Source organism: Aythya fuligula, chromosome 1 (assembly GCF_009819795.1).
Source record: "Aythya fuligula isolate bAytFul2 chromosome 1, bAytFul2.pri, whole genome shotgun sequence".
Classification (NCBI taxonomy): Eukaryota; Metazoa; Chordata; class Aves; order Anseriformes; family Anatidae; genus Aythya; species Aythya fuligula.
In genome coordinates this window covers 7041554-7066433 of record NC_045559.1, presented here as the reverse complement: position 1 = coordinate 7066433, position 24880 = coordinate 7041554, and the positions used below count along the sequence as shown (strand labels likewise).

The window sequence follows — 24880 nt, the reverse complement described above, 5'->3', positions numbered from 1 at the left end:
ACAAATCCTGAAGCTTGGCTTAACCTCTTCCCTTGGCCCCAGAGAGGAGGAAAGGGAGGAGGAGGAGTTTCAACAGATAAATTTTGTCTGTGGTGGTACTGCTAGGTACCGCTGTAAGAACAGTGATCTTTAGTGGCATTTACAGGATTGCCCAAACGCTAGTGCGTGATCCCTGGTAGGGGAGCCCCGTCCTAAAAGCTGTGATGGAGGAAGATGCTGAGGGCATCTGAGGATCTTTACTCAGCCTGGCTCCAATGGCACCGTTTTTCCCCTCAAAGAGCTGGGCTATTGAGCACTGTGGTTTCATTTATTCCAAGAAATGACTGAGCCAGGATGAAATCTCCATGAGAACAACATCATGTTGTTTGCATTATTTCATTAGGACATTCCTCTACCAAATATCCTTTAGTGGCGCTTTTAGTCCTCCTCCATGACAGAGACACAAAAGTAGGGGGAAAAAAAAAAAGAAAAAAAAAGGCTACATTCATGACAGAAATGAGCAGGGAACTTAAAGGAGAGACTGTTTGCTTGAAAATTGCTCTCCTTGTCTGAAAACATTTTAACTGCCATCCTTACGGGTAATTTAACACCTCTGTAACAGGATGATTAGCCAGGAATAAATTCTCCCTTTTGACTTTGGATATTCAGTGGCACTTGTTGAATCAGTTGCAGTGCTTCTCCCGGCCAATCAATTTCCCTTGTGAGCTGCATCAATCTTTCCCTTAGCGCTCAGAGGAGGGAGGGGGACAGACCAGAAGTGGTTGGTTGTTTTTTTTCCTTTACGTTCCTGCTGAGAAGTCCAGCCCTGCACGAAGCTCTGCTCCCGCAGAAGTAATGAGCTGTGATCAGATCTGCTGGGGAGATTTATGGCACAGTGAGGTACAGCTCAGATGGACCGGAGAGGTGAGGTCCCACATCTGCCTCCTTCCTATTCCATTCCCACTCTTGCTCTCCGAGGCTGCTGTACCCTCTTTACCCATGCAGCCAGCAGCGAGCAAGAGTCAAAAATCCACCTCGAGCACATGTGGAGGGTGGCCTGGGGACAGCCTGGTGTCCCACGTTGTCCCCAGGCCCTGGTCACAAACACAAAGTTCTCTCCCACATTTGAAGTGGGAGTCTTAAGGCATCCGTCAGGCTCCCATTGTATCAGGGACCATATGAATTCAGGAAGGAAAGAGCATTTCTGCCTTCGAGGAGCCTGTGAAGTGTGGCAAATCGGACACTGGCAATGTACGGGGCTGTACTGACTTCTCTGGGAAACCTCCTGAGAGGAAACCTCGGGCTGCAGAGAAAAATATTGTTAATGCCTTCCATGAAATGGTTTTGTGAAGTTGTTAACATGAAAAGACTTTGGAGGGTGTGATTACTCTGCGTCCCTTTGTACTTAGCAGCTAGCACTGCTTCAAAAGTCTGTGCATAAGGATTCTGAAATGGACAGTTTTTGCTGCATGCTTCTCCACCCTATTTGTGTGACATTTCTTCCCAAGGATTACAAATTCCTTCAGCTGGGACCAGTTTTCTTTCTTTCTTTGCTGGTCATTAGTGGACAGTTGGCTCTGAGGACTAAGCCCAGGACTACAACAGCAATACTAACAGCCATGACGTTTTTTCTATTTTTGCTCTCGTTGCCTTTGCACACACCTCAGTTGTGTGATGAAAATCAATTGCATCAGTTTCGCTACATTTATAATTTCCTATATTGTTTGGTTTGTTGTAAATACGGCACAGAATTTCCTTTTGTATATGAAATGAAGGACTATGTTGTTCATACATGCACTATTTTTACAAAAATATAAAACTAGACCTATATGATACTTATTTTTCTCAATCAAATCTGTTTTTTTAGTAGCTTTATAAAAGTTCTGTTCCATCCAGCTTGGCAGTATGAGAACTGTTGAGATTTCTGTGGTGCTAGGACCTGTGTCTTTCAACAGCTTGCTTACTGACTTAGAAACAAGTCTGAGAGGCCACCAAATGACCAGATGTTCAGTTCTCTACTTACACCCTATGGAAGGCAGCATTTAGAAGTGCCTGCCACATCTGGAGACTCGTTTCAAAGTACTTATTTAGTGAAACATTGAGTTTGACCCTGTCCTTGCAATCCTAGACTTGACCATTGAAATGCTCGTTGTTAAGCTGATGATTTGATGCAGTTTGTTTGTAATCTCCAGCCTCCTTTCCCCGGTTGTGGTGGCACGTTTGAAAAAGCTGGTGTCTTTTTATTTCAGTCTTCACAGAAAAATACTGCACGGCGAACCACGTGGATAAACTTCCTGGTCCCAGGGACTGGGTCCAGATTCTTCAGGATCAAATTAAACTGGCAAGAAGACGATTAAAAAGAGGCTCAGGTATGTATAAAAATATAAAGAAAAACCATGTGAGTGGAAAATTAAAATCTGAGAGCCTTTTCTTGGTGACTGTAACTGTTGTACACGGTCACTCTATAAAAATTTGACCTCTCGGCTTTTAGCAGATTTCTAGTACAGGGTGACACGTTTAGGAGCGCTCTTTGCAGCTTTTTAAAAATCTTTTTCAATGTTGTCTCCAACCTCTTTCCATTAGCAACCAAAGACTTCTTAGAATCATATCCTGAAGTGGAAGGGAGCCATGAGGATCACTGAGTCCAACTCCTGGTCCCACACAGGGCAACCTAAGAGTTAACCCATATATCTATGAGCATTCTTCCCAATGTTTTATAGGATTTGAGTCATAAACTAGCTGATCCAGCCAGGGCTGTGGGTAGAAGTTGTTAAATTCCCTGTTATTTGGCCTTCCAAGCCACTTACCGTACTGTTAGGACATAACCCAAGTTACCTTTCCCTCCAAACTCTGTGTCTCTGGAAGGAGAGAGGAGTTTTCTCACACTCCTTGCGAAAGAACCAGCATCACTGTACCAAAAAAAAGCCCATCCCACGCTGGTTGTGCCTGTGAGGACCTACCAAAGCATAGGAGTGAGCGTGCCAGCAGTGAGTAACAGGTAATTTAGGTAGGGATTTGCAGCAAAGCTGCTCAGCTTTGCAGAGGAACATGCAGGACAGCCTGGGACCGGCCTGACAGAGCTCCCCGTGCAGGGAAGGCACAGTTTGAAGCATCCACCCTGAGAGCCTCCAGCTGCATCGCTGTGCCCATGAGCTCTCCGTTGCAGTGATGTGCAGTCCCAAAATCCCCTGTGGAGTTCACAGGAATCCGAAAGCAATATCGCTGATTAAGAGCTGCTTAATTACTTTACAAACCTGAACTAGTCTCCTTCCCATCTTCAGGCCTCCTGTCCTACAAGGGGCTTTCTTCGTGCTTCCTACTTTTCCCTTCTGGTGTCTCTTAAGGCTCTCCTGTGGTCATATTTCCTGCCCATCTCTCCCTTGGAGCATCTGACTTCACTGTCTGAGGTGCATCACCTGTGCCAACGTCCTTAAACATGTTCCTTCACCGTTATTATGTGTTCCTGCCTGCCTTTTCCCCTCTTCCCTTCTGCCCCTTACCACAATTAAGTGCCTCTTAGCATCCATGGGTTGAGGAATGGGAAATTCAGTGGCTCAGCAGGGGATGCAGTGGTCCCACTAGTTATGGGGAGGTGAGATAGACTGCAGGAAGAGGCAAAGACATTTCTCTCTGGCTCCGTGTGTCAGAGAACCAGCATTTTCTGTCCAAACACACGCTGGCATCTGAATTCTTTATCCACAGCTCTGTTAATGCCAGGAGGGAAAGGCATAAAACTAAAGAAAATGAGGAGCACCCAGAGACAGAAGCACCACAGGGCAGTGGGGGGAATACAAATAATTCAGTAGCATGAGCTTCCCTGAGCAGAGCAGCAAACCACTAGCCTTAAAAAGTCTTCTTGTGCGCATTGGGGTGGGAGGAGAGAGGGACACAAGGTAATCTCCTTAAAGGCAGTGTCAGCTCACTGAGGGTGTACAACAGGACTGATTTCTGCCCCTTCCAAAGGCTGCCTGGGCAGGAGGGTGGAAGTGCAATGTCAGGCTCTGGGAAGGTGAATTGCACAGCGTGGGATGTGGGGAAAAGAGGGTCTTTGGGTTGTCTGCAGAAGATCCCTCAGGGAAGAGGATTGACCTAATTTTGTTTAGATTTTTGTTTTCCTTCGTCCATTTTTATTTGCTGTTCTTGGTGCCTCTGCAGGGTACTAATTAAAATGACGATGCCCTTCTGCTTTTGCCTTTTAAACAGGGCCACTTCCATCTCTGGTCCTTTCTTGGGATGGCAGAATCGAAGCAGAGGATATTCTTTGTACGTGAGCAAGACTGTGAAGAAAAATAAGCGAGGCTGAGTATAGTGAGGGTGAATAAGATAATAAGGGTCCATCTCTGTCTGTTTTGTTTCCTACAATGCCCATTAAGAGATCCCTAAGGAAGTCCACAGGGCCAAGGGAAAGACGGGGTGATTGCTAGCACAGTCTCACAGCCCTCAGAAGTCTTAGCCTGATTTAGACCTGGCAGCGTGGGAACAATGCAAATGTGAACTATTCATTGTGAAACCTTTCTAAAATTGTCGGCGCTGTGGGTAACTCGCCGAGACCAAAATGGGAGAGGAGGGCAGTTACGGAGGGAGGTTTGAGCTGCTTAGGGGAAAAGATCTTCCCAGCCTTCATCTTGCAAAACGCTGTTTTTAAGAACCCGAAAACCCCCCAAGCAGGTGTCCTCGCTTCCCTGCTCCCCAGTCACCCTCTCTTAGCTTTGTCTACACTTGCTCCCCGAAACATGCCATGTGGGCTTGGGCTGAGGTGCCCGAAGAACAAATTGGAGCCAGCATTACGCTAGATTGATCTGAGACTTTCTAAGCTGCCGTGTCTCCCTGCTGGCTGCTCATGCTGCTTTATCTAAATCAGTTTCGAGTTTGTTTCGATGCACAGGCTTTATCTGGGAAAAGCTTAAGGTGGTCTATTTATTTCACAGAAACCACAAAACAACTTTTTAGTCACCACTGAGTTGTGCTAAATTTGAACAGCAGAAGTATTTAAGAGACAAGGGGCAGGCTTTCCATTCTGTTTGCCTTCCCCTGAGCCATTTAGTCTATCCTCTGATTAGTTTCTCACTTCAAACCAGGCAATAAGGCACTGCATTCATGAGCAGCCCTGTCTGCTTTATCCTGTAAAACATTATTTCAGTCTGATAACATAAATCCTACGCTAGCTTTCAGTGATATTAATAATTTGAAAGAATTCTAGCAAATGAGTGGGATAGTTCTGCTTTTTGTACCTCTCTCTGTAGGGTGTATTCTCTCGAGGATTCCCAAATTAATTGAAATCATGATCACCGGATGATAGATGCTGTCCAGCTTCATCCTTATTTATCATGTTTGGCTCATCTCCTAGAATTAGGGATGGAAAAGCTCCCTACTTGGAAAGCTAATAATAAAAAAAATCCACTTTAAAATTCTGCTTTCTAGAAAATAGTTCCCCTGTGTGGATTTTGAAAGGTTGTTATCCTAAGCCAAATAAAAATTCATTTAAGTTCGGAATCAGTGACAATATTTTCCATAGCTAGAAATATTCTTTTTTTTTTTAATTTATTTATTTTTTGCTTTGGCTTTCTCTTAGTTCTTTGAGATTATTGCTTGAGATCTGAGACTTGGGTAGGTTTTTGTTTTTTTTTTTATTTGTTAGATCTGAGAATAAAGCTGTCACTTCCATTAAATTTTTATTGGCCTTGTTCAGTCTTCTCAAAATTTCACAAGTCGGCTGTCACAAAGGGGAGAAGAGACTGCGAGGTTAACGTTACAAACAGATGTTATAATTAAAATTAAATAGTATGATAATATCCCTCAGCCTTGAATATCAGTCCCGTTTCATGGCAGCAGCACAGCGTCCTGGGGCACAGCTTCGGAGTGCCAGATCTGCCTTCTCCCAGCAGAGAAGCTTCTTGGCTTCTGGCACGGGATGCAAAGTGGCCCTGGAAGGGAAGGAAGTCAAAGGAAAAAAAAAAAAAAAGATGTGTAGGTTTCCTCTTGTAAAGCAGTGTGAATTACTGTGCAAATCAGCTCCTAATTGACTCGGGGCATTCCCCACCGCGTGGTCTTTCCACCCTACAGAGAGGATGTGGGTTGGGGGCTGGTGGCCTTGCCAGTGGCGTTACAGAGCCAGGGAGCATTAGCATAAAGATCTAAGAAGGGCAAAATCAGAAGGAGCTGACTTGCTGCTCATGTCACCTCTGCGCTAGACATAGTATGGAAGCCTTTTGATTCCTAAACTCTTCATCCCTTAATAAGCAGCGGGTCAGGGGCCACGCAGCTCTTGCAGTAAGTTCTTCCTCCCTTTTTATGTTTTGAAGAGAGTACATAAGCCATTATGCTGTAGCGTCTGCCCGTTGCATAGCCAGGGAAGTTGCTGCTGTGTGACTAACGCTCCTGGAGTACCGAGGGTAAGAGCTGCTCACGCAAAGTGATTGCTTTGTGCATAACTTGGAAGCTTTTGATTGCCATACACAACAAAGGACAACATAACAGTGCTGGAAAACACGCTGAAACTTTTCAGGCAGGATTAATTTAAATTACAATCCCATGACGTTTCATCCTTGAAGTGTTGTTTAAAATTAATATTACGTTGTTGTAATGTAAAACAGTGGGAAAGAAGGAAGGAACAAATGCTTACAGGCTTTTTGGAAATTTGCCTTTTCTCCCACATCCTTGTGCTTCCATTCCACTGCTTCCATTGCCTTGTGTAAGGTTTTGGGAGGGGGTAGAGGGGCTTGGTTGTTTTTTGGGTTTTGCTTTCTATTTCTCTTCATCCTTCTGATTTCCGTGGTTTGTGTTTTTGATACAGTATCTATGTATGGTAGAGGTTGTGTTGATTTCTTTTTTGCTTAGCAATAAACACAAGACCAGGAAGGATGTAGGATGTAAGCCCAAGATGTGACACACGGCTTTTGTGGCTAGTATCTGAGATAAAGATAGCGATATTAAAATGAGCTACTCTTGCAATAACCTTGCCAGCCCTGAGCATACCTGTACTTCTGTCCAAGGAGCAAAACAGCAGGTGTGCACTTAACAAACACGGACACCAGAAGCTAAACAGTTTTTTAGGAAAAAATATAAACCTCTAAGGAAATGATTAGTAGGATTGTTCTGCAGTAGCTCTTGAGCTCTACCTAAGCAAAGGACAGAAAAGAGTGTTAGAATTCCCACAGCAGACTCTATTCCTGCTTGCCTTGTCTTGCAGGCTGGCTCAGGACATGTGAAGTTTGGCTGGCAGGCCCTGGGTGTGGTTGTTGAAGGCAAACTTTTCCTGCTTGGAATGCAATGGGAGAAGATGCTGCTTTACATCCATGTTAGGAGGTCAGAGTGTTTATCACGCACTTGTGAGCAGGAGCTTTGCTGGTTGTACTTCACCTGAAGCTGTGGCTACGCATCCAGTGTCATAATACAAACTGGGACAGCCACTGAGAAGTGCATGTCTTGTTCCCACTCCCTTCCTGGCACTGGCAAAACCATTCATGTGGCCACGTTGTCAGTTTTTAACTTGATCTGACTGCTGTGGCCATATGAACGTTTGTGCTGGCATGAGGAACAGGGCTGGAACAATCAGCGGTGAGCTGGACCTCATCTATCAGCACCATATCATTCTCGTGCCAGATTAAAACGGCCAGGTTATCTGTTATCAACAAAGCTGCTTCTGCAAATTTGGAAACTCAAGTCCTTATCTTCAGAAAGCCCAGTACTTCCCAGCCTCCGTTTGTTTCTGTGCGACTCCTTCCTCTGAGTTCAACTTCAGCCAGGTGTGAGGAGGGCAATAAGGCAGAGAGAAAACCACATTTCTAGGGCTACTTCAGGAGTCACTGCTGAGACTTCCAGAAAACCTCTCGCTGGAGTGGACAGCATAGCTGCTGGCATGGGATTTCAGCCTGTTGCCAGCACTCATGTCATGTCTTGCTTCCCCCATTTTCATAGCTCGGGTCCCTTCAGCCCACAGGGCTGTTTATGGTCTCATCTCTTGCATGCCATGCTGCAGAACCACTTGGTGCAGGTAGTTCCTCGTACCATAGCTACAAGTTGGCCTCAGACCATGAGTTCTTGTCCAGAAGTATATATCCTATTGTTTTTTTCCTAGCCACTCATTTCACCACAGTGTCTCCTCCATCCAGTCCTTCCATCACTGTTAGTCCAGTCCTGATGCAAACCAACGCAGAGGCAGAGAATCGTGTAACCTCTTCCCATTCGTTGAGCTCCATGCTCCTTCCAAAATTATTTTTTTTTTTTGCAATAAGCTGTAGCAGGAACTTAATTTCTTTCTGCTCAGTGTGCTGCCTTCTCGGAGGAAGCAGAAGAAGGTATCAGTTCAAGGCACAATCAGAGTAACTTGCAGGTCTGTGTCGTGTACTTGTTAGAGCTCTCAATTTAAACTATCCATGGGAGGAAAGCTGTTTAATATTAGGGTTTTTTGTTTGTTTCTGTTTTCCTTATTATTCTGTATTCTGTTTTCCAGCAACAAAGCTAGTGGAGGGACAAGAAAAGAGTTACGGGGAGCGAGTGAGGGAATTGGGGTTGTTTGGTCCGGAGAAGAGGAGGCTGAGGGGAGACCTCATCGCTCCCTACAGCTGCCTGAAAGCAGGCTGCAGCGAGGAGGTGTTGGTCCCTTTTCTCAGGTGACAAATGATAGGACACAAGGAAAGTCTCAAGTTGGCCCAGGGGAACTTTACATTGGATTTTAGGAAGAATTTCTTCATAGAAGGGGTTGGAATGGGCTGCCCAGGTGGTGGAGTCCCCATCCCTGGAGGTATTTAAGAGAAGTGTGGATGTGGTGCTTCGGGGGTTGGTTTAGTGGTGGGACTCAGAAGGTCAGGTTGATGGTTGAACTAGATGATGCTGAAGGTCTGTTCCTACCTAGCTGATCCTGTGATTCTTCAGTTCAACTAATTTTGTAGAAGTGAATGGAAAGCATAGAGCTAAAACTCTGACTTCCACACAAGTAGGAAAGAGAGCAACCTCCTGGGATGGATAGCTGGGGGTAGCTAGGGGAAGGGAAACTTACCGTAGCTCAGCAGCTGGATTAGTTCATCTTATGATGTCCTCGTAAAGGGAACAACTAAAGGTGGCCGTGACAGTTAGCTTAGCGTCAAGAGAGACCTGCACTAAGTTGCTCGAGGTATCTAGAGCCTTGGTTAAATTTGTTGCCTATGGAAAACGTGCACGGAACGGAGGTGGTTAGATGTACATCCACCACGCTGCACCTGTACAGTGTAAGGGACTTCACCTTCATGACCACATCAAGCCTGCTTAAGGGCTCTTGAAGATCTCATTGTGTTTGAAAGGCCTTAAATATCGTGCTGAATTGTCAAAAGACAAAGGTAATGGGATTTTGAATGGGGATTGTGTGGGTTAGGCACCTAATTCCTGTTAAACGCCTGTAATTTACTCGGGGTTCAAACACACACTGCCGGGTACTACAGCCCGACAAGTCGCTGCACATCCGCAGAGCCACACGAACCATCTTTATGCATTCCCTTGGCCCGTGGCAAACAGGAGAGGAACAAATTAGGCTTTTAGCCTTCCTTTACCGTGGGCTAGATTAAGGCAAATGATCTCGCACATGCCGTGAGTTAAAAGCGTGTGTGTGTGCGCTGTAATTGCCTGTGTGCCCGCACGGTTACCTGCTGTTGTAGTTCTGCTAGGTGCCCACCTGTACCTTTGAAGATTTCCTGCCCTAGCAAATCTCTCTCTCCCCAGATGAGCTTGCCTGTGGTCACGGAAAGTTTGGATGCAGAAATGGGAGTGTTCATACATTCCCCTTGGGTGTCTGATGGTGGCAGCTGCAGGAGGATGGATGGAGTGCAAGCCTTAGATGGCTTAACAAACAGGATTTCTCCTATGCGATCTTATAAAATGATTGCAGCTCCCCTTATCGACCTCTTCTGTCCTGAAACCTTACAAGGAGCAAGCGTTACTGCAGCCCGTTGCTGGCACAACTGCTTATTAATACCAAAGCCTCTCCTAAGTTTGCATTTTTATTATATGACCTTTTCCTCCAAGCAGTGAGTTTTTAACTGAGCGATAGCAAATTGCAGCTGAGGAAAGTAGATAGAAAATGCAAAATTGCTCTAGAGTATGTAGCTCTTTAATCACATTCCTGTATTCAGTAAAAGTAATGACATTTCTTGTTTATATTTGTAATCAGCAGAGGCAACTGACTGTGATGAGAAGCCGGACATTTCTTTACTACAGACAGGTAAAATGCATTAAAATTTTTATCAGCTTCCAATGTTTGTGTTTGTTTATTGTGCATAAGCAGTTTGCAGTAATCCTGCCGTGCCATCTACATTCGGGTAATTGCACACGGACCCAGCTATCTGCGTTTTGAACACCCCGCATTAAAAAAACAAATGTGCCAGAATCTTAAAATTTCCTCCTCTATTTCATATTCATAAAACCTCAAGGTTCGTGGCAGCAGCTAAGCTAATAAGGCCGGTAAGTCACCCTTCTCATCCCAAACAGGATCTTGTGCTCATCCCTTGTATTTCTGGGATATATATTTGGGGGTTCTGAACAGTGTTACTGGTAGGGACAGACTCAGTGATTCCTGTTGTACTGTCTGTTCAGTTGGGCAAGGCAGTAGCAATAAGATCTTGGGTTTACAGAAGGACTGCATGCGATATGCATATGTTATGATAGCTAAGTGTTGTTTTACTTTCTCTTGGAGTGCAGGCACCTTGCCTCAAAGCCTGGCAATTGTTAAACAGCAATGTAGCTGTGCAGTGAGGGGGGCCAGGAAATACATTTTTGGTGTGCTGTTGCACATCGTGTTAAAATCGAGAGAGGCTGAGAGAGAATTCTGAAACACCCTCTCGTTAAGAGTTCATTTAGTAAGTGCCCTGGTGTTCGGAACAGAGTTCCCATCCTCCCAAAACTGCGTGGAGCCAGAGTGTGGGGAGACGGCCATTCCCCTGTAATTTCACAAGGATGCAGCCTAACACCACCGAAACCAAAGGAAAAGGAGGGATGAGCCGCCACCACTGTGTGCTGGGGGCCAGAGCAGCAGCCGCCAGCCGCCCAGTTGAAATCCTGCTGTCAGAGCACGTACAGTTACCAAGGAATAGGAGCAGTGATGCAGCGGCGAGGACAAGCAGCTACAGTCTGGTTCTGGCAGGGACCCAGCGGGGGCTGGGAGCACACGCTCGCCGGGAGCTGCCGTGCTGCTTTCTTGGCCAGCCGGTGAATATTTCAGGGCCCTGTTGCGATAACGGGTGCAGGAAGCTCTGCTTTGAGAGGTCTTTTCCAAGGGACATCCTGTTTGCTTCCTTTATCAGCGCGGGAAGCAATTCCATCAAAAGAGGGCTCTAATAAAGCTCGCTAACGCTGTGCGGCGTTATCTTTGCATTGCTGGAGTAATCGTATGACGGCACAGAGTCGCTGGATTTTCCACAGCTGCTTCTCGCCCCTCGTGCTAGCGATGGAAGCGAGCGAGATGCTCGTGGCAGAGAATCCAACTCCCCGGCCACCCTGCAAGCAAATCACCACCGGCGCGGTCTGATCGCATCCGCACATGCACACACTTCTCCAGCTGAAATGTTTTTTGCATTTCTCCATACTACGCGGGGAAGGACGCCCGGATAAACCACGGCGCGATGTGCATCGGTGGGGGAGGCGATGCTGGCGGGCCGCACGCCAAGCCTTTGACTCACACCCATTATTATGTGCGTGTGCGAGTGCCTCTTCGTAGGACGTATCAATGCAACATCGCACTGTTCTTGGAAGCGAGTGATTTAAAGTGATATACAGACAGCCTAATGACAGTAATTACGATGGAGAGCCAAAATACAGATGCTTGCTATCGAGGAGTGCCGCAAAAGAGGTGGGACAGAACTTTGATGGAGGTCTTTCCCTGCCTTAGCACAGCTGCTTTGATAGGGGGTGTTGCTGACAGGGAGCTTTAGCGGGCCGTATTCGGCTGTCTTCTCTGTTCAACTTGAAATTTCAGCAGGGAAGAGCCTCGCTGACGGTGATTGTGCAGTGCCTGGTGCGGGGGGCCTCCCTCGCTCATAGGAGACAGATCAGGAGCGATCAGTGGTTGGCATGGGGTGGCAGTGGGGTGAAATCGGGCTGGATCAGGTCACTTTAGCCATTTGTGATGAACATCAAGTGGTTGCTCTCTTGGTCTTCACGAACTGAACAAATTTCAGAAGTGAAAGCTCAATTAAATCAATGGTAAGCATTGGTGCAAAAAAAAAGGAGAACTGAGATTTCTCTCACCTGCCTTTTCTGCTCAGTCAGGGCTACCTGTGACCCCGGCGAGGTTATAAACGCGATCCGGGGATGTGTGGGCTCTCGGTGCTGCAGTTCTTCAACCCACACGTTTTCAGATCACAGCCTGTGGAGGGCTGGCATTTCAGCTGAGACACCTCTGTTGAGAGCGTGCTTGCTCCCAGCTCTCTTCACAGTTGATAGGAGAAGGAATAAGTTCAGATCAGCTACGTTCAAGGTTGGAGGAGCCTGCTCTTTGGTGCCAGGACTGCTCTGAATGACTGCTCATTTACATAGGTGCCTCCAGCCAGGTTTGAATCTGCTCCTTCTGGGCCCACAAGCAGCTAAATCCTGGTCTCCGGGGAGAAAAGAGGTGTTTTCTTTCCAAAACCCTCCTTTGCAACTCAAAAGCCTTGTAAAAAAAAATGTAGCTGGTACATTCTCCTAAAACTAAGGGAGATGTTTTTGCCCAATTATATTTTAGCACTTCAGAGCAAGAATCGTGCTCCCGTTTTAAAATCACCCGAGATGCTGAGAGTGCCTGCGCTCTGAAGGCTGATGATTGAAGGGTGTTTAAAGAAAATTGGAAGAACTGTAGCAGTTAAACTTGCCGGGAACTTTGGCAGAATAACAGATAAAGCTCACGAAAATGCTAGAAGAGTTGTCTCTGACAAACCCTAGGAAAGCACAGGACTCCGATAGCTCCAGCTTCTGCACATGCTAACGTGGGCTGCTGCTTAAGCTGAAGTCTGTGTCCGGAGCGGAGCTGAGACAGATCAGACAGCTCCCAGGCTAATTACTGTGGAGTGGCTGGAAGGACTGATTAGCTTCTCGTTGATGTGGGAACCTGAAAGGTGTGGGATATGTCTTTATCGGGATGAAGACGTGGCAGCTTTTGGAGTCTTCCCATACAAGTTGGCGTTGCAAAAAAAGCTCATTTTAGTTTGGTCTACGGTTTATATAAAGCATCTGGACTTTTTTTTTTTTTTAAATATAACCCATAAGTTCTGCACATGGAAGCAAATTTAAGACAGCTGCAACACCCTTCTTGTGCATCCTCATCGTGTAAATCACATGTGGAAGATATGCGCAGCCCAGGGCCGGGAGGGAGCCCTCCTCGTACCTGTGCTTTGGACCACAGCTGGGCTGAAGGTTTCATACAGTTTCTCCGGGGCTAATTTTGAGGTGAGAAAGGATTTTGATATCCCTAAAAGAAGAAGAATCAGTAACATCCCAATCCTCGGGTCCGGGGGTGATACGGCTTTGTCGGGAGATGAGAGCAATCTCTTCGGGAAGAAACCAGTGATAAGAAAACAGCAACGAGCCGATTCTGTACAGGTTGTCTCCTTTTCTCTCCAAACACAACATCAAGAAAACGAAACTTCAAAAAAAAGAAAAAAAAAAGACCCTTTTCGAAACCTTAAATATAAATCCTTTATTGTAATATAAATCTTTATCCTTTCAGTGCCTGATTGTGAGCCTTCCCTTTTCATTGGGTTGCGTTTGCCTTCTGCACTGATTGATGTCTGTCTCCTATTTGCCCTGTGTTCTTAGCGCTGTCGTTGTAATTCTTCTGTCCATCTTTCATTGTGCTGTTTAGAAAAAAACACCTCCTTAAAGTGGCTTACAAAGACGGGATATAATCATCCGGCATACCTCTGGTTTTTTGTTGTTCTTTTTTTACATTTTTTATTATGCCGTATGCATTTAGACTGCTGTGGAGTGGGGTTTCCTCCCCCCCCCCCATTTGTTTTTTTTTTTTTTTTTTCTAAAGAACATCCAGAAATACACACTCTGGGTTTCAAATTCACGGGGTGCTTTTTTCACTTCTTCAGAAACGCAGCTTCAAAGTGGGAAGCAGCGCGGAGCAGTTTGTGCCTAGCGCGGCGCTTCACATCTCAAGTGGGGCGTCCTTCCTTTTCAGTGAAAAACTTTGCTCACAAATTCAGTATTAATAAAAATAAATCCATTTAATTTGCTTTCTTTAGCCGGTCGGGCTCTACCCTAGATGGGTTTCAGCAGCTGCTGTCTGCACGTACACCAACAGTTCGGCCCCATCGCAAATTAGAATTAGAATCTAAATATATAATTTCCAGCTTTTTGTTTTGTTTTGTTTTTTTAAACAGAGGACTGAGCTGATTTCTTAAAAACGTTACTTCCTTTTAGCCTAATTTCATTTCTTAAAAACGTTTTCCTTTTAAGCTAATTTCCTTCAACTCTTCTTCCTCCAGGTAACCTTTTCGACACCACAACGGATGCTCTGATCGATGCACACCCAGATTTTTCTGTTTAACCTCCACGCCGGTGACGTTAGCGGTTCTAAAACATCCTCTCCTTCGGGGAACGTTCCTGCAAGATTGGCGCGAGACCTTCAGCCTCCTGCGGGACGTGGGCGTCCGTACAGCTTTCCCTTCGAGTTTGTGTTGTTCCACGCGTTTTCCGTGAACCCTCAAGCCACGAAACCACCAGGTCGTTTCGCCGGTTCTCGTCTTAATTAAAGATGATTGCCCTCCATATCTAACCCATTATTTAATTAGGATGGTAGCCACTCTACCTGAAGACATTCTCTTGCCTTTGTTTTTCCCTTTGCCGTTGTACTTTCCCACATGGTTGTGTGCTCGTGTTTCATCTTAAGCTATGCAGAGGTGGGTGAACACAGCTGGATGACTCTTCCCCTCCATGGGGACCGTGGTGGCATCTCTCATTCCCAAACACAGGGGCCCTGTTCAATGAGTGGTAGAAGTGCCCTGCTCTTGTTCTTCTGCAGACCCACTTTTCCTTTCCTGGCTGCTGCTTCTCTATTTTAGAGACCCGTAGTGCAAATAGCCAGTCGTACACCGCTATAATTGAAAGGTCCTGGCTGGATCTAGCAGGAAAAAGAGCAGGATTCCTACCAGCAGCACCCATTTCTGCACACGTAGCAGGGAGAAGCTGTTCCTCGAGCAAGCTGGAGTTGTCCTACGTGGCTCTCTCGAGCAGGCTCTCCTTGCTTTCCCTACCATCTCAATCTCACAACGGCTTCGTTTGCTGATTTCCAGGGTGAGGGTCTGCACACTGTGATTTCGCGACCACTGCCGTTGGGGACAATATTTAAAATAAATTTTAAAAAGTCCCCTTTTGACCCGCACTCTATTGATGGCTCGGCAGTTAAGATGAATGAATTGATCAAGGAATTCACCCTCTTAGAGGCAGAAAGCCTCGGTCCTTTCAGGTCAGGGCTAAGGGAAAATCGTACGCAGCCCTCCTCCGTGCAAACTGCCGCTTCTGCACCTTTCAACAGCACTAAATTCACTTTAAGAAACGTAGGGGAAAAGTCTCGAAGGTCTTACCTGCAGCACCTATCGATCAGCAGAGAGTTTGAGTGGGCTTCCTGCCATTCGAGGGAGAGATTGCTAGAGCCTTCACCATTGTGTTTCGTTTTCCTTTGTGTATTTTAGGTGCATCTTCCCCCCCTCTTTTGACACTATTTGGCCTTTGAGTGTTTCAACTGAAGTGCTATTACTGAGTGGGATGGTTTTTTTTTATTATTTTTTCAAAGTATTTAAATATTTCTTTCTGGTTTAAAACCCCCAAAGCCTGTTTCTGGGAAGCTGTCGAACACCCGCAGAGGGGGCACGTTCCCCCAGCACCCGAGAAATCAGGCTGCCCGCCCTCCCCACCCGCCAGCGATGTGCTTTTAGGAATGACCGTGTCTTCTGGAAAACTGTGGAATATATTGAATGTGCACTGCGAACCTTAAGAAAAAAAAGAAAAAAAAAAAAAACAGAGTCTTTCCTTCCTTCATGGCTTGGAGTTGTCTGCATAGGGCGGGGGCAGCTGTGCCCCCACGCCGTGTGTCCGTATCGTAACACTTCAGCGATGGAATCAGCGTTTTTGTAAATTTTGAAGATTGCGTTGGTGTTTACTTACTGTGACTACTGTTCAGACTTTCTTCAGAAATCTTTTTATAGGGTTTATTAGAAAAAAAAAGAAAAAAAAAAGAAGAAAATCATTCCATATTTAGGTAAAAACGTCTCAATCTTCTGTATATATGTTTTATTAATATGTAAATATTTAGATATTTTTAAATGACTATGTTCTTAATAAAGCGAGAAGGGACTAGTTGTGATATGGTGTATAACATTGTGTCGTGTTACCGATCTCTGGGAAACCCTCTTTGTCAGTCCAGAAAAAGAAAACCTACAATAAATAACTTTAATTGAACGTGCCTTCCTGTGTTCTGTGCTGGGTTGTGGTGTTTCAGGGGAATTACCTGGCAGTTTGTGGACCAGGTAGGGAAATGGATGGAAAACCCTAAAAGTTGCTGCCACGGTGCTGTTTGTCTGATGGAAACGATCCTGCCCCGGCCGTCAGAACAATGGCCATAGCCAATCGCGTAATAACCCTCGAGTATTAAGTGCTGATATGCTTGAAGTCTAATTTTAATTGAATTAGGTGCCTTTATAATCTTCGCTTAAAAGGTTAAGCTCTGCTTCTATGGAAACAACACGCAGGGAGGGCAAACCCAACATCCATAATTTGGAGTGGCCGCGCAGAAATACGCCCGGTCATTTATTATCGCACCCTCGTCGAGCGTTGGTTAGCCTCGGAAAATGTTCCCAGCAAACACACGCTCCTGGGAACCTCCAGCCGATGAGAAATGAGGAAAAGCACCTCGATAAAGCTTGGCTGCTTTCTGCGAGGAGCACCGGGCAGTAGCTGGTGGTGAAAAGCCCTGCCATGGTTTTGTTTCCACTGCAGTGGTTGCACGGAGCCTCGGTGGGCATCGTGCGAGCCAGCTGGGTCTTCATCCATCGCCGCGAGCTGGGAGAGCTCCACCTGAGTCTGAATTGGCTCTGGATCCATGTGCAAGTCGTCATTCCTACAAATAATGCTCACTCAACTTGGTGGAACGAATTCATCCATCGCTGAGCGGTGATTTTCACCCTCCCGCTCCGCACTGTGAGTCCTCCTCGTGCAGGTTGATTTTGCTTGATTTTTTTAATCCCGGGGCAGGTTAATGTGCTGTTATTTGCAGCTTTATGATAGGATCAGGGACAAGAATGTCACCGCGTGCCAGGAAATTCAATGTATCAGAGGCCGTGGCAAGGATGCTGCAGGGATGCCTCAGGACTTCGCACCGTGCGTCCCGCCGCCCTATTTACGGGACGCCGGCGACGAATTCCTCGGGTGAAAAAAAAAAAATCCTTCTGAAGCTGAACAGGAAAAGGATATCCTCGCAGTGACATGAAAGGAAACAGGAGCCTGGGCTTTATAAAAAATGCATTAGTTGCGAGGCAAGAAGAAAGTCATCTGAAGCCTGTGTGACACGTTGGTTGGGAAGCGGCTGGCAGAGGGAGCGCGCCGCCACGCTGCCGGGTTTTTGGGGGACCGGCGGCCCCGACAGATCCCACCCTGGAGCTGTCAGTGGGAAGACAAAGCCCTACAAAGCTCCACATCATCATGGCAAAGAGGAGGCACGGCCCCAGGAAAACCCCAGGGCTGATGACGGGCAGCTGGGGTGTCCGGCCCCACCGCCACGGCCCCCTAAAGGGACAGCCACAGCTGATATTTCACCAAACTGAGCAAAACCAACCATTCTCCCCAAAATCCCAAATAAATTGAGCGCCTTCACCCCCTCCCCACCACCGGCTGCGTCACGGAGAGGCAGGCAAGGAGTCCCTACAAGTAGGTCAGCTACGATTTCTCATCCAACGGAAGCTAATAAAAGGCACCGATGTGAAACCTATAACATTATGGGGATAAATAATTTAGCTCGGTTGTGTAAACATTGATTCTGGGTTAAAAAAAATAAAGAAAGAATGGATTCCATCAGCTCTTCCCCCTCTCCTGCCTGCGTACGTGGTTATGTGTGACATAACGGGGGCAGCAAATAATTTGGGGAATTTGGATGCCGGGGAGATGCCCCCAATGTGTTTTTGCGTTGGGTCCTCCCTTCAGCCAGGCCCTCACGGAGGGGTCAGACGAGCAGGGGAGCTAATTATGAACAAAGACATTGTTTGTGTCTTGTAATTGCAGGTTTCCATTGCCCAGAGGGCTGGTGCTAAGCGAGGAGGCTGCGTTTTGTACCCCATGTCCTCCCCACTGCTCTCCTCTCCTTTTGCGGACACATCCACCCGGGAGACGTCCCAAAAACGCCTTGCACACAGCGATGCTCCTGTCCTACAGCATCTCCGGAGGCACTGGGCTAAGAAAACGTGGGCAGGAGGGGGATGAGGGGAGCTCTGTGTGTCCGGGGACCTTATGGTGTCCACCACGAGCCCATGCAAAGTCCCCAGCAACTCATAGCTCCCCAATAAGTTCCTTTTTCCAACCCATTCACGTGCATTTAGAGCCCGACTCCACCCCATGGGGTTTTTGGCTGGTGAGGATGCAGATAACGCTCATGGATGTCCAGCAAGCCCTGTCCTGCCACCCCAAATCCAGATTTTCTGCCCTGTTTGCAGACACCAGGGTGGAGGCAGCAATGCCCCCGCTGAGACCCCAAAGTGTGAGTGGGATCAGAGCGAGGACGCTGAGCCTGACTGATTCATCTCTAAACCAAGTCCCAGGCTGTACGGTTTTCCCGCAAGCCAGCACCCGCCCTAAAAAACACTGCTGGATGCTTCCTCCAGCAGAAAATCTCCTCCAGCTGGTGATTGCTTTCCTCTGGCTGATACGCAGGTGGAAAGTCCGGGTTTATGGCACGGGGGGGTTGCCCTTCCTGCTCTGCGGCAAGGCACCGCGTTTCTTTCTGGGGTTGTCGGCAAAAAATAGAAAAATATAGAAGTAAAATAAAAAAAATCCTGGAAATAAAGACTCAAACAGCAAAATTTCCTGCCCGGGATGGGAGGCGGTGGGCACCCCGCGCCAAGAAGGCGCTGGGCGACCTTGGGCCACCCGGCTTCTCCTCCGTCCTTCGCCATCCGTGGGAGGAAGGATGAGGCCAGAGGCAGAAGGAAACCTCTCCTCTCCCCCCTCCAAGGCTCCCAGGTGCAAAGGTTAATGCACGCCAGGGTTTTGCAGGGGAACCCAGAAAGAAATTGCTCTTCAGCTATTGCCATCTTGTGGCGCCCGTGACCTGCTGCCTGCTCCTCTCCTCTGCTAATGGTGCCGGCAGCGTGCACGGGCGATTTCAGCAACACGATGTAAATGAAGCGGAGATGCCTACGGAGGAGCCATTAGCATAAATCCAATCAAAGGGCTTTGTTTAACTTGTTAAAAATGACTAAATATTTAGTGAGCGTGGGTGGGCGAGGTGATTCCTGCTCGCACTCGGCGGGTTGCAGAAGCACGGCTCTCTCCGCCGCCTTAAATGCCTGAACTTGGAGGCAATTTTCCACCCTGAACTCTGCCTCCTTGCTGGTAACTCACAGAAATATCGCTGTGAATGCGAGGAGGCTGACTCCAGAACGGGATCTTTGCTTCTCAGAGCAGCCCAAAGGCTTTGGGGCCGTGTCCTGCCCACCGCAGGGGTCCTGCAGCACCACGGCTTGTGCCCATCGGCTTCACCAAGGGCAAGAGCTGCTCCGGTGACAGCAATTTGGGCCCAAATTGGGGAGGTTTCCTCATCCTGGTTGTAGCTGTGGAGACTCAGGTGTGCACAGGGCTGAGGCTGTGCTGGATGGAGCGGTGTGAGCAGAAACTGCGCTCCTCTGCCCTCATCCACCCCATGGACCACCGGGGTCCGCTCCTCGCCTCCAGAAGTGCCACCAGCTTTGGCACAGCCATCAACAGCAGAAACCAAAACATTTGGTTGAGCACGGGGCTGCTCCCTGACCTGTTACACTGCAAAGATGTGATATAATAATAATAATAAATAATAATAATAAATGATAAACTGAGAAAACAAAAAAGACAGACAATGAAGAAGAAGGAGAAGAAGGAGAAGGAGAAAGAAGAGGAGGAGGAGGAGGAGGAGGAGAAGAAGAAGAAGAAGAAGAAGAAGAAGAAGAAGAAGAAGAAGAAGAAGAAGAAGAAGAAGAAGAAGAAGAAGAAGAAGAAGAAAAGAAGAAGATGATGAAGAATAAAAAGAAGAAGGAAGAAGAAAGACGAAGAAGAAAAGAAGAAGGAGGAGGAGGAGGAGGAAGAGGAAGAGGAGGTGGAGGAGAAGAAAGAGGAGAAGGAGAAGGAGAAGGAGAAGGAGAAGGAGAAGGAGAAGGAGAAGGAGAAGGAGAAGGAGAAGGAGAAGGAGAAGGAGAAGGAGAAGGAGAAGGAGAAGGAGAAGGAGAAGGAGAAGGAGAAGGAGAAGGAGAAGGAGAAGGAGAAGGAGAAGGAGAAGGAGAAGGAGAAGGAGAAGGAGGAGGGCAATGCCGGCCTTTTGGAGCAGCCGCTCTTCCCGGCAGGTTTGCTCTCCCGCACGGAGATCTCACTCGATGGTTTTTGTTTAGCGAGGGTGTTAATTGCATTGCTGGAAATCAAAGCGCCTGTCCCTGCCGTCGCCGCCGCTGGGAGTTTTTCGTGTTTCCTGCCCCATGGGGTCCTGCAAAGGCAGCAGAGAGGGTTATTTAGTGCCAAACCCGGGCATGGGCAGGAGAAAATGCACCCAGAGGGTGCTGCAGCGGGAGAGAAGGGGCAAGCGGCTGCAGGGCAAAGAGATGGAGGCATGGGAGGATTTAGTGGCATGGTCTGTGCCTTCCCTGAGTGTTTTGGTGTTTGTTAATGCTGGAGAAAAACAAATCCTATAAAAGAAATCAGTAAATCCTGCTGCCTCCTGACCTTGCAAACAGCAGGACCCAAAGCAAGTGGCTGCTGCTGTTTGCCAGGGGGAAGGAGGGGTGAGCGTGGCCCGGTGTGAGGCTCCAGGTCGCAACAGGGAAGCGGGGAAGAAGCAGGTGGGAGCCTAAAGGCAGAACTGCATGGCCTAGTGCATTTTAGGAGAGATTATATAGGGCCATCCCTCACTGCCTGGCTGTTTGTGCAAACCCCGTGACACCCGGGCGAATAAACAGGAGGAAAACAGGAGCTGAAGGCTCCCCTGATGCTTTTCAAGGCAAACACGCGTGGCAGCGAGGCACGAAACGCCCCAGAAGAAGCAAGGAAGAGACGGGAGCTGCAAGGGCACAGCTTCACAGCAAGGCTTGGAGCGGCTTTTGAGGATTTTCCCCTCTGGGGCAGGTGTTATCTGCGTGGATGGGCCCCGTCTGGTACCAGCAGGAAACAGGAACCCACTTATGGGACCCCCCTGGGCTGCTCGTTGGCAGCATCACCCCCTGCTTCAGCCCCCAGCTCTGGTCCAAAAAAAAAAAAAAGGGAAAAAAAAGCATAAAAGCTGCTGGGCGGGCAGCGTTCCGTTTGGATTTTGCACGGACTTCTGATAAAATCCCCCATCAGAGCCCATTAAAGCGCCTTATCGGAGGTGAACGGGGCAAAGTCCCCGTTTGGCGACGGGAAACAAAGAGGTAAGGAACATCTGCTCCTCGGGGCACGGAGGGGGAAGCACTGAGGCACAGAGGAGGCCACTGCTGGCATCGTTACTAATTAATGCCGTCCGTGTGTTAACGAGAGGCAGGGAGACGACAGCGAGGCAAGGGGGGCTGAGAACAGCACAAACTGGGGTTGCTTTGTCGAAGCAGGACGCTGCGTTGAGAAATGGGTGCTGCAGGATGAGAAATGAAGGCAGAGCAACATGGTTAAAGCTCCTGCAGCAAGAAAACACGGCGTTTCCCCCTCAGACTGGGAGAAGAGTTAAGATACGAGGCCGTAACTCTGTCAGTGCTAAGTAAAGGCATATGTTTAAGCCCCACAAGTCAGTGGAAGAAGTCATCTCGACACACCGAGCTCAATATTCAGCACCATGAGGGCTGAATCAGCTGGCTGGATTTTACCAGGGATGGGATTCCTGAAATGGAAACGAATTTTCCCAGCAGTGGGGATTCGGAACTGGAAATCAATAAATAAAGTCACTTTTTGTTGCCATTTCTTGCTTATTTCTTTAATCAGCTCTGCTTTATCACGCTTTCGTGACGACGACGCTTCTCCCTTCAACACCTTGCCATGGGAAGGTTGTGGGTATTAAAAATAAAAAACAAAACCACTTCTGCTGACGTTTAAGAAACAGAAAGGGGAGATCACAAGCTGAATCTGACAAGCTCTGAAGTAGCAGAACCAAACCTGCCACCAGCATTGCCAGGCCCATCGCTCCGATTTAGCTTTGGCCACAGAAATTTGAGCAGCTCCAGCCCCGGCCGCACCTGTAAAGGTGAAGGCCGCCCGCTGCCTGCTCCTGGTGTAGGAGCAGCGGGCTTTGATGTGACAGCGCCGTCAGGCAGCACCCCGGGGCATGCACAGAGGGCTCTTTATCTCTTTTTGTGTTTTTTTTTTTTCCTGTTTTTTTTCCACTTCCGAAGGTGTGCGGAGCAGACCGTTCTCATGGCGCTGGACCAAACCGCTCCAGATTGGGAGATTTCTGCAGAACCGCAAGCCAGACAGCACAAAAAAAAAAAAAAGCCTTTAAAAGAGGGAAAAAAAAGCCATTCAATCCTTTTTATTTATTTATTTATTTGTTTGTTGAGTCCTAGAACACCATTATTTAAAAAATTCCAGGCAGGAGGCTGCCATTCGCATCCTTGCCCTGCACCATCCCGTGCCCCATTTTCCCTCTCCTTACCCCAAAACCCTGCCATTCCCAAACAGAACGTGGGGCGTGGGGTGGTGTCACCGGGCCTCTCCACCTTGGGGTGAATTTGGGTGTATTCAGGTTTTATTTTGCTCATGTTGCCATCTGGAATCTCATTATTATTTTATTTTTTTTCCCCTGCTCTATTAAAGAAGTAAGTGTTCAACCCTTGTGAGAAAAATGGGAATGGGATTCAGTTCCTCCATCCCCTACAAAGAAATCAGAAGGGAAAAAAATCTGTAAGTCAGGGCTTTAAAATCTACAGAGCTCCTTATTTTATTTTATTTTATTTTATTTTATTTTATTTTATTTTATTTTATTCTGTATGTTTCTTTTTTTTTTTTAAATGAGATGGAGTGATAGAGGCAATAGGGAAAAGCTCGAGGAACTTTAGGTTGTAGCTCATGATTAGGGCCCCTCAAGGCACTTAGGGGCGATTTTTAGACTGAAATCATCCACCATGGGGCACACAGACAGCATGTGGAAGCAGCCTCCAGCATTTCAGCTCAGGTGGCTGTCGGAAAAGATCCTGAGATCCTCTGGTGGCCTCACCGGAGCCTGGCATCACCGAATCATCAAGGTTGGAGAAGACCTCTGAGATGGTCTGGAGGGAGAAATTGGTGAATTTACACAAATATTGGTGGTCTCCAAAAGGTGCTCGGTGTCTCCGCTCTTCTGGTCCTCAGTGCTGTGGTCCGGGGGTCCTGCATTTGCTCGGAGATAAAAGAATAATTAAAAGCCAGGCAAGAAAAGCAGGGTTTTAATTTCCTCCTCTGTTTAATTTGAAGCCGGACGTTTTCAAAGAGAGTTGCACAAAAGGCAGCCTGCGATTTAAACCATCTTCGAATTAACGGGCAATTACTTAATTAGGTATTTAGCTGCAAACTGCAAGAAATAAGCTTTTTTTTTTCCAAAAAAAATTATTCTGCAGTGTAAGAGTGGGCCCTACGCTACCTGTATCTCCCTTGCCTCAGCAGAAAACTTGCCTGGTGTGCAAAGTGAGAGAGATTCTGGGGGGAAATCAGGCAAAAGAACCAAGTTTTGAGGGAAAATCATGCAAGGGATCCAAATTTTGAGGGAAAATCTTGAAAGAGAGCCCAATTTTTGAGGGAAAATCTTGAAAGAGAGCCAAATTTTAAGGGAAAGTCATGAAAAAGAGGCAAATTTTGAGGGTAAATCATGCAAGAGAACCCAATTTTGAGGGAAAATCATGCCAGGGAGGCAAATTCTGAGGGCAAATTGTGCAAGAGAACCCAGTTTTGAGGGAAAATCATGCTAGAGAGCCCAATTTTGAGGGGAAATCTTGAAAGAGACACAAATTTTAAGGGAAAATCATGGCAGAGAGCCCAATTTGGGGGGGGGAGGTCATGCAAGAGAGACCGATTTTGAGGGAAAATCATGAAAAAGAGGAAAATTTTGAGAGAAAATCACACAAGAGAGCCCAATTTTAAGGGAAAATCATGCAAGAGAGGCAAATTTGCAGGGAAAATCATGAAAAAGAGGAAAATTTTGAGGGAAAATCATGCAAGAGAGACCAATTTTGAGGGAAAATTGTGAAAAAGAGGCAACTTTTAAGGGAAAGTCATGCCAAAGAGCCCAATTTTGAGGGAAAATCATGCAGGAGAACCCAATTTTGAGGAAAAGCCACAAAAAAGAGGCAACTTTTGAGGGAAAACCATGCAAGAGAGGCAACTTTTGAGGGAAAAAATTATACAAGCGAGCCCAATTTGGGGAGAGGTGAGATAAACCACCAAAATTTCGCATTTCACAGATTGGGAACAGGGATCTTTTGGGGGCGAGAGAACCCCTTCGAGACACAGCAGCAGCGCTGCAGCCGGGGGGCGCGCAAACACCCTCGGGCCTCGTTGCCGCGCGGCCGCCGTTGCAGCCCGGCCCCGGGGCGCGGTTGCACCGCGGGGCGCGCGCGCGCGCGCGAAGGGAGAAGGGGCACGCGCGCGCGCGCGCGGGAACGGGGAGGGAGCGCGCGGCGCGGGGGCGCGCGCGCGCGCGGCGTGGGCGGGGCGACGGGAAAGGGGAGGGGGGGGAGGTTTAACCCCTTCGGTGCCGGCGGGCGGCGGAGCGCGGCGGCGGCTTCTTTTC

General features: G+C 47.5%; 1 protein-coding gene across 3 annotated transcripts in view; it reads left to right on the top strand.

Annotated features, from left to right (window-relative positions):
- The window catches only part of BEND7 (BEN domain containing 7), a 46207-nt gene extending 29821 nt beyond the window's left edge, over window positions 1–16386 (top strand). Inside the window, exons 7-10 of one of the 3 annotated variants that reach the window (XM_032205925.1) lie at window positions 2229–2348; window positions 4183–4242; window positions 10121–10171; window positions 14415–16386. In XM_032205925.1, the coding sequence (XP_032061816.1) occupies window positions 2229–2348; window positions 4183–4242; window positions 10121–10171; window positions 14415–14476 (293 nt within the window). In that variant the 3' untranslated portion in view covers window positions 14477–16386. Of the gene's footprint in view, window positions 1–2228; window positions 2349–4182; window positions 4243–10120; window positions 10172–14414 lie in introns of those variants that run through there. The other 2 variants (XM_032205935.1, XM_032205945.1) reach the window with 2 other exon arrangements.
- Window positions 16387–24880: the final 8494 nt, after the last annotated feature.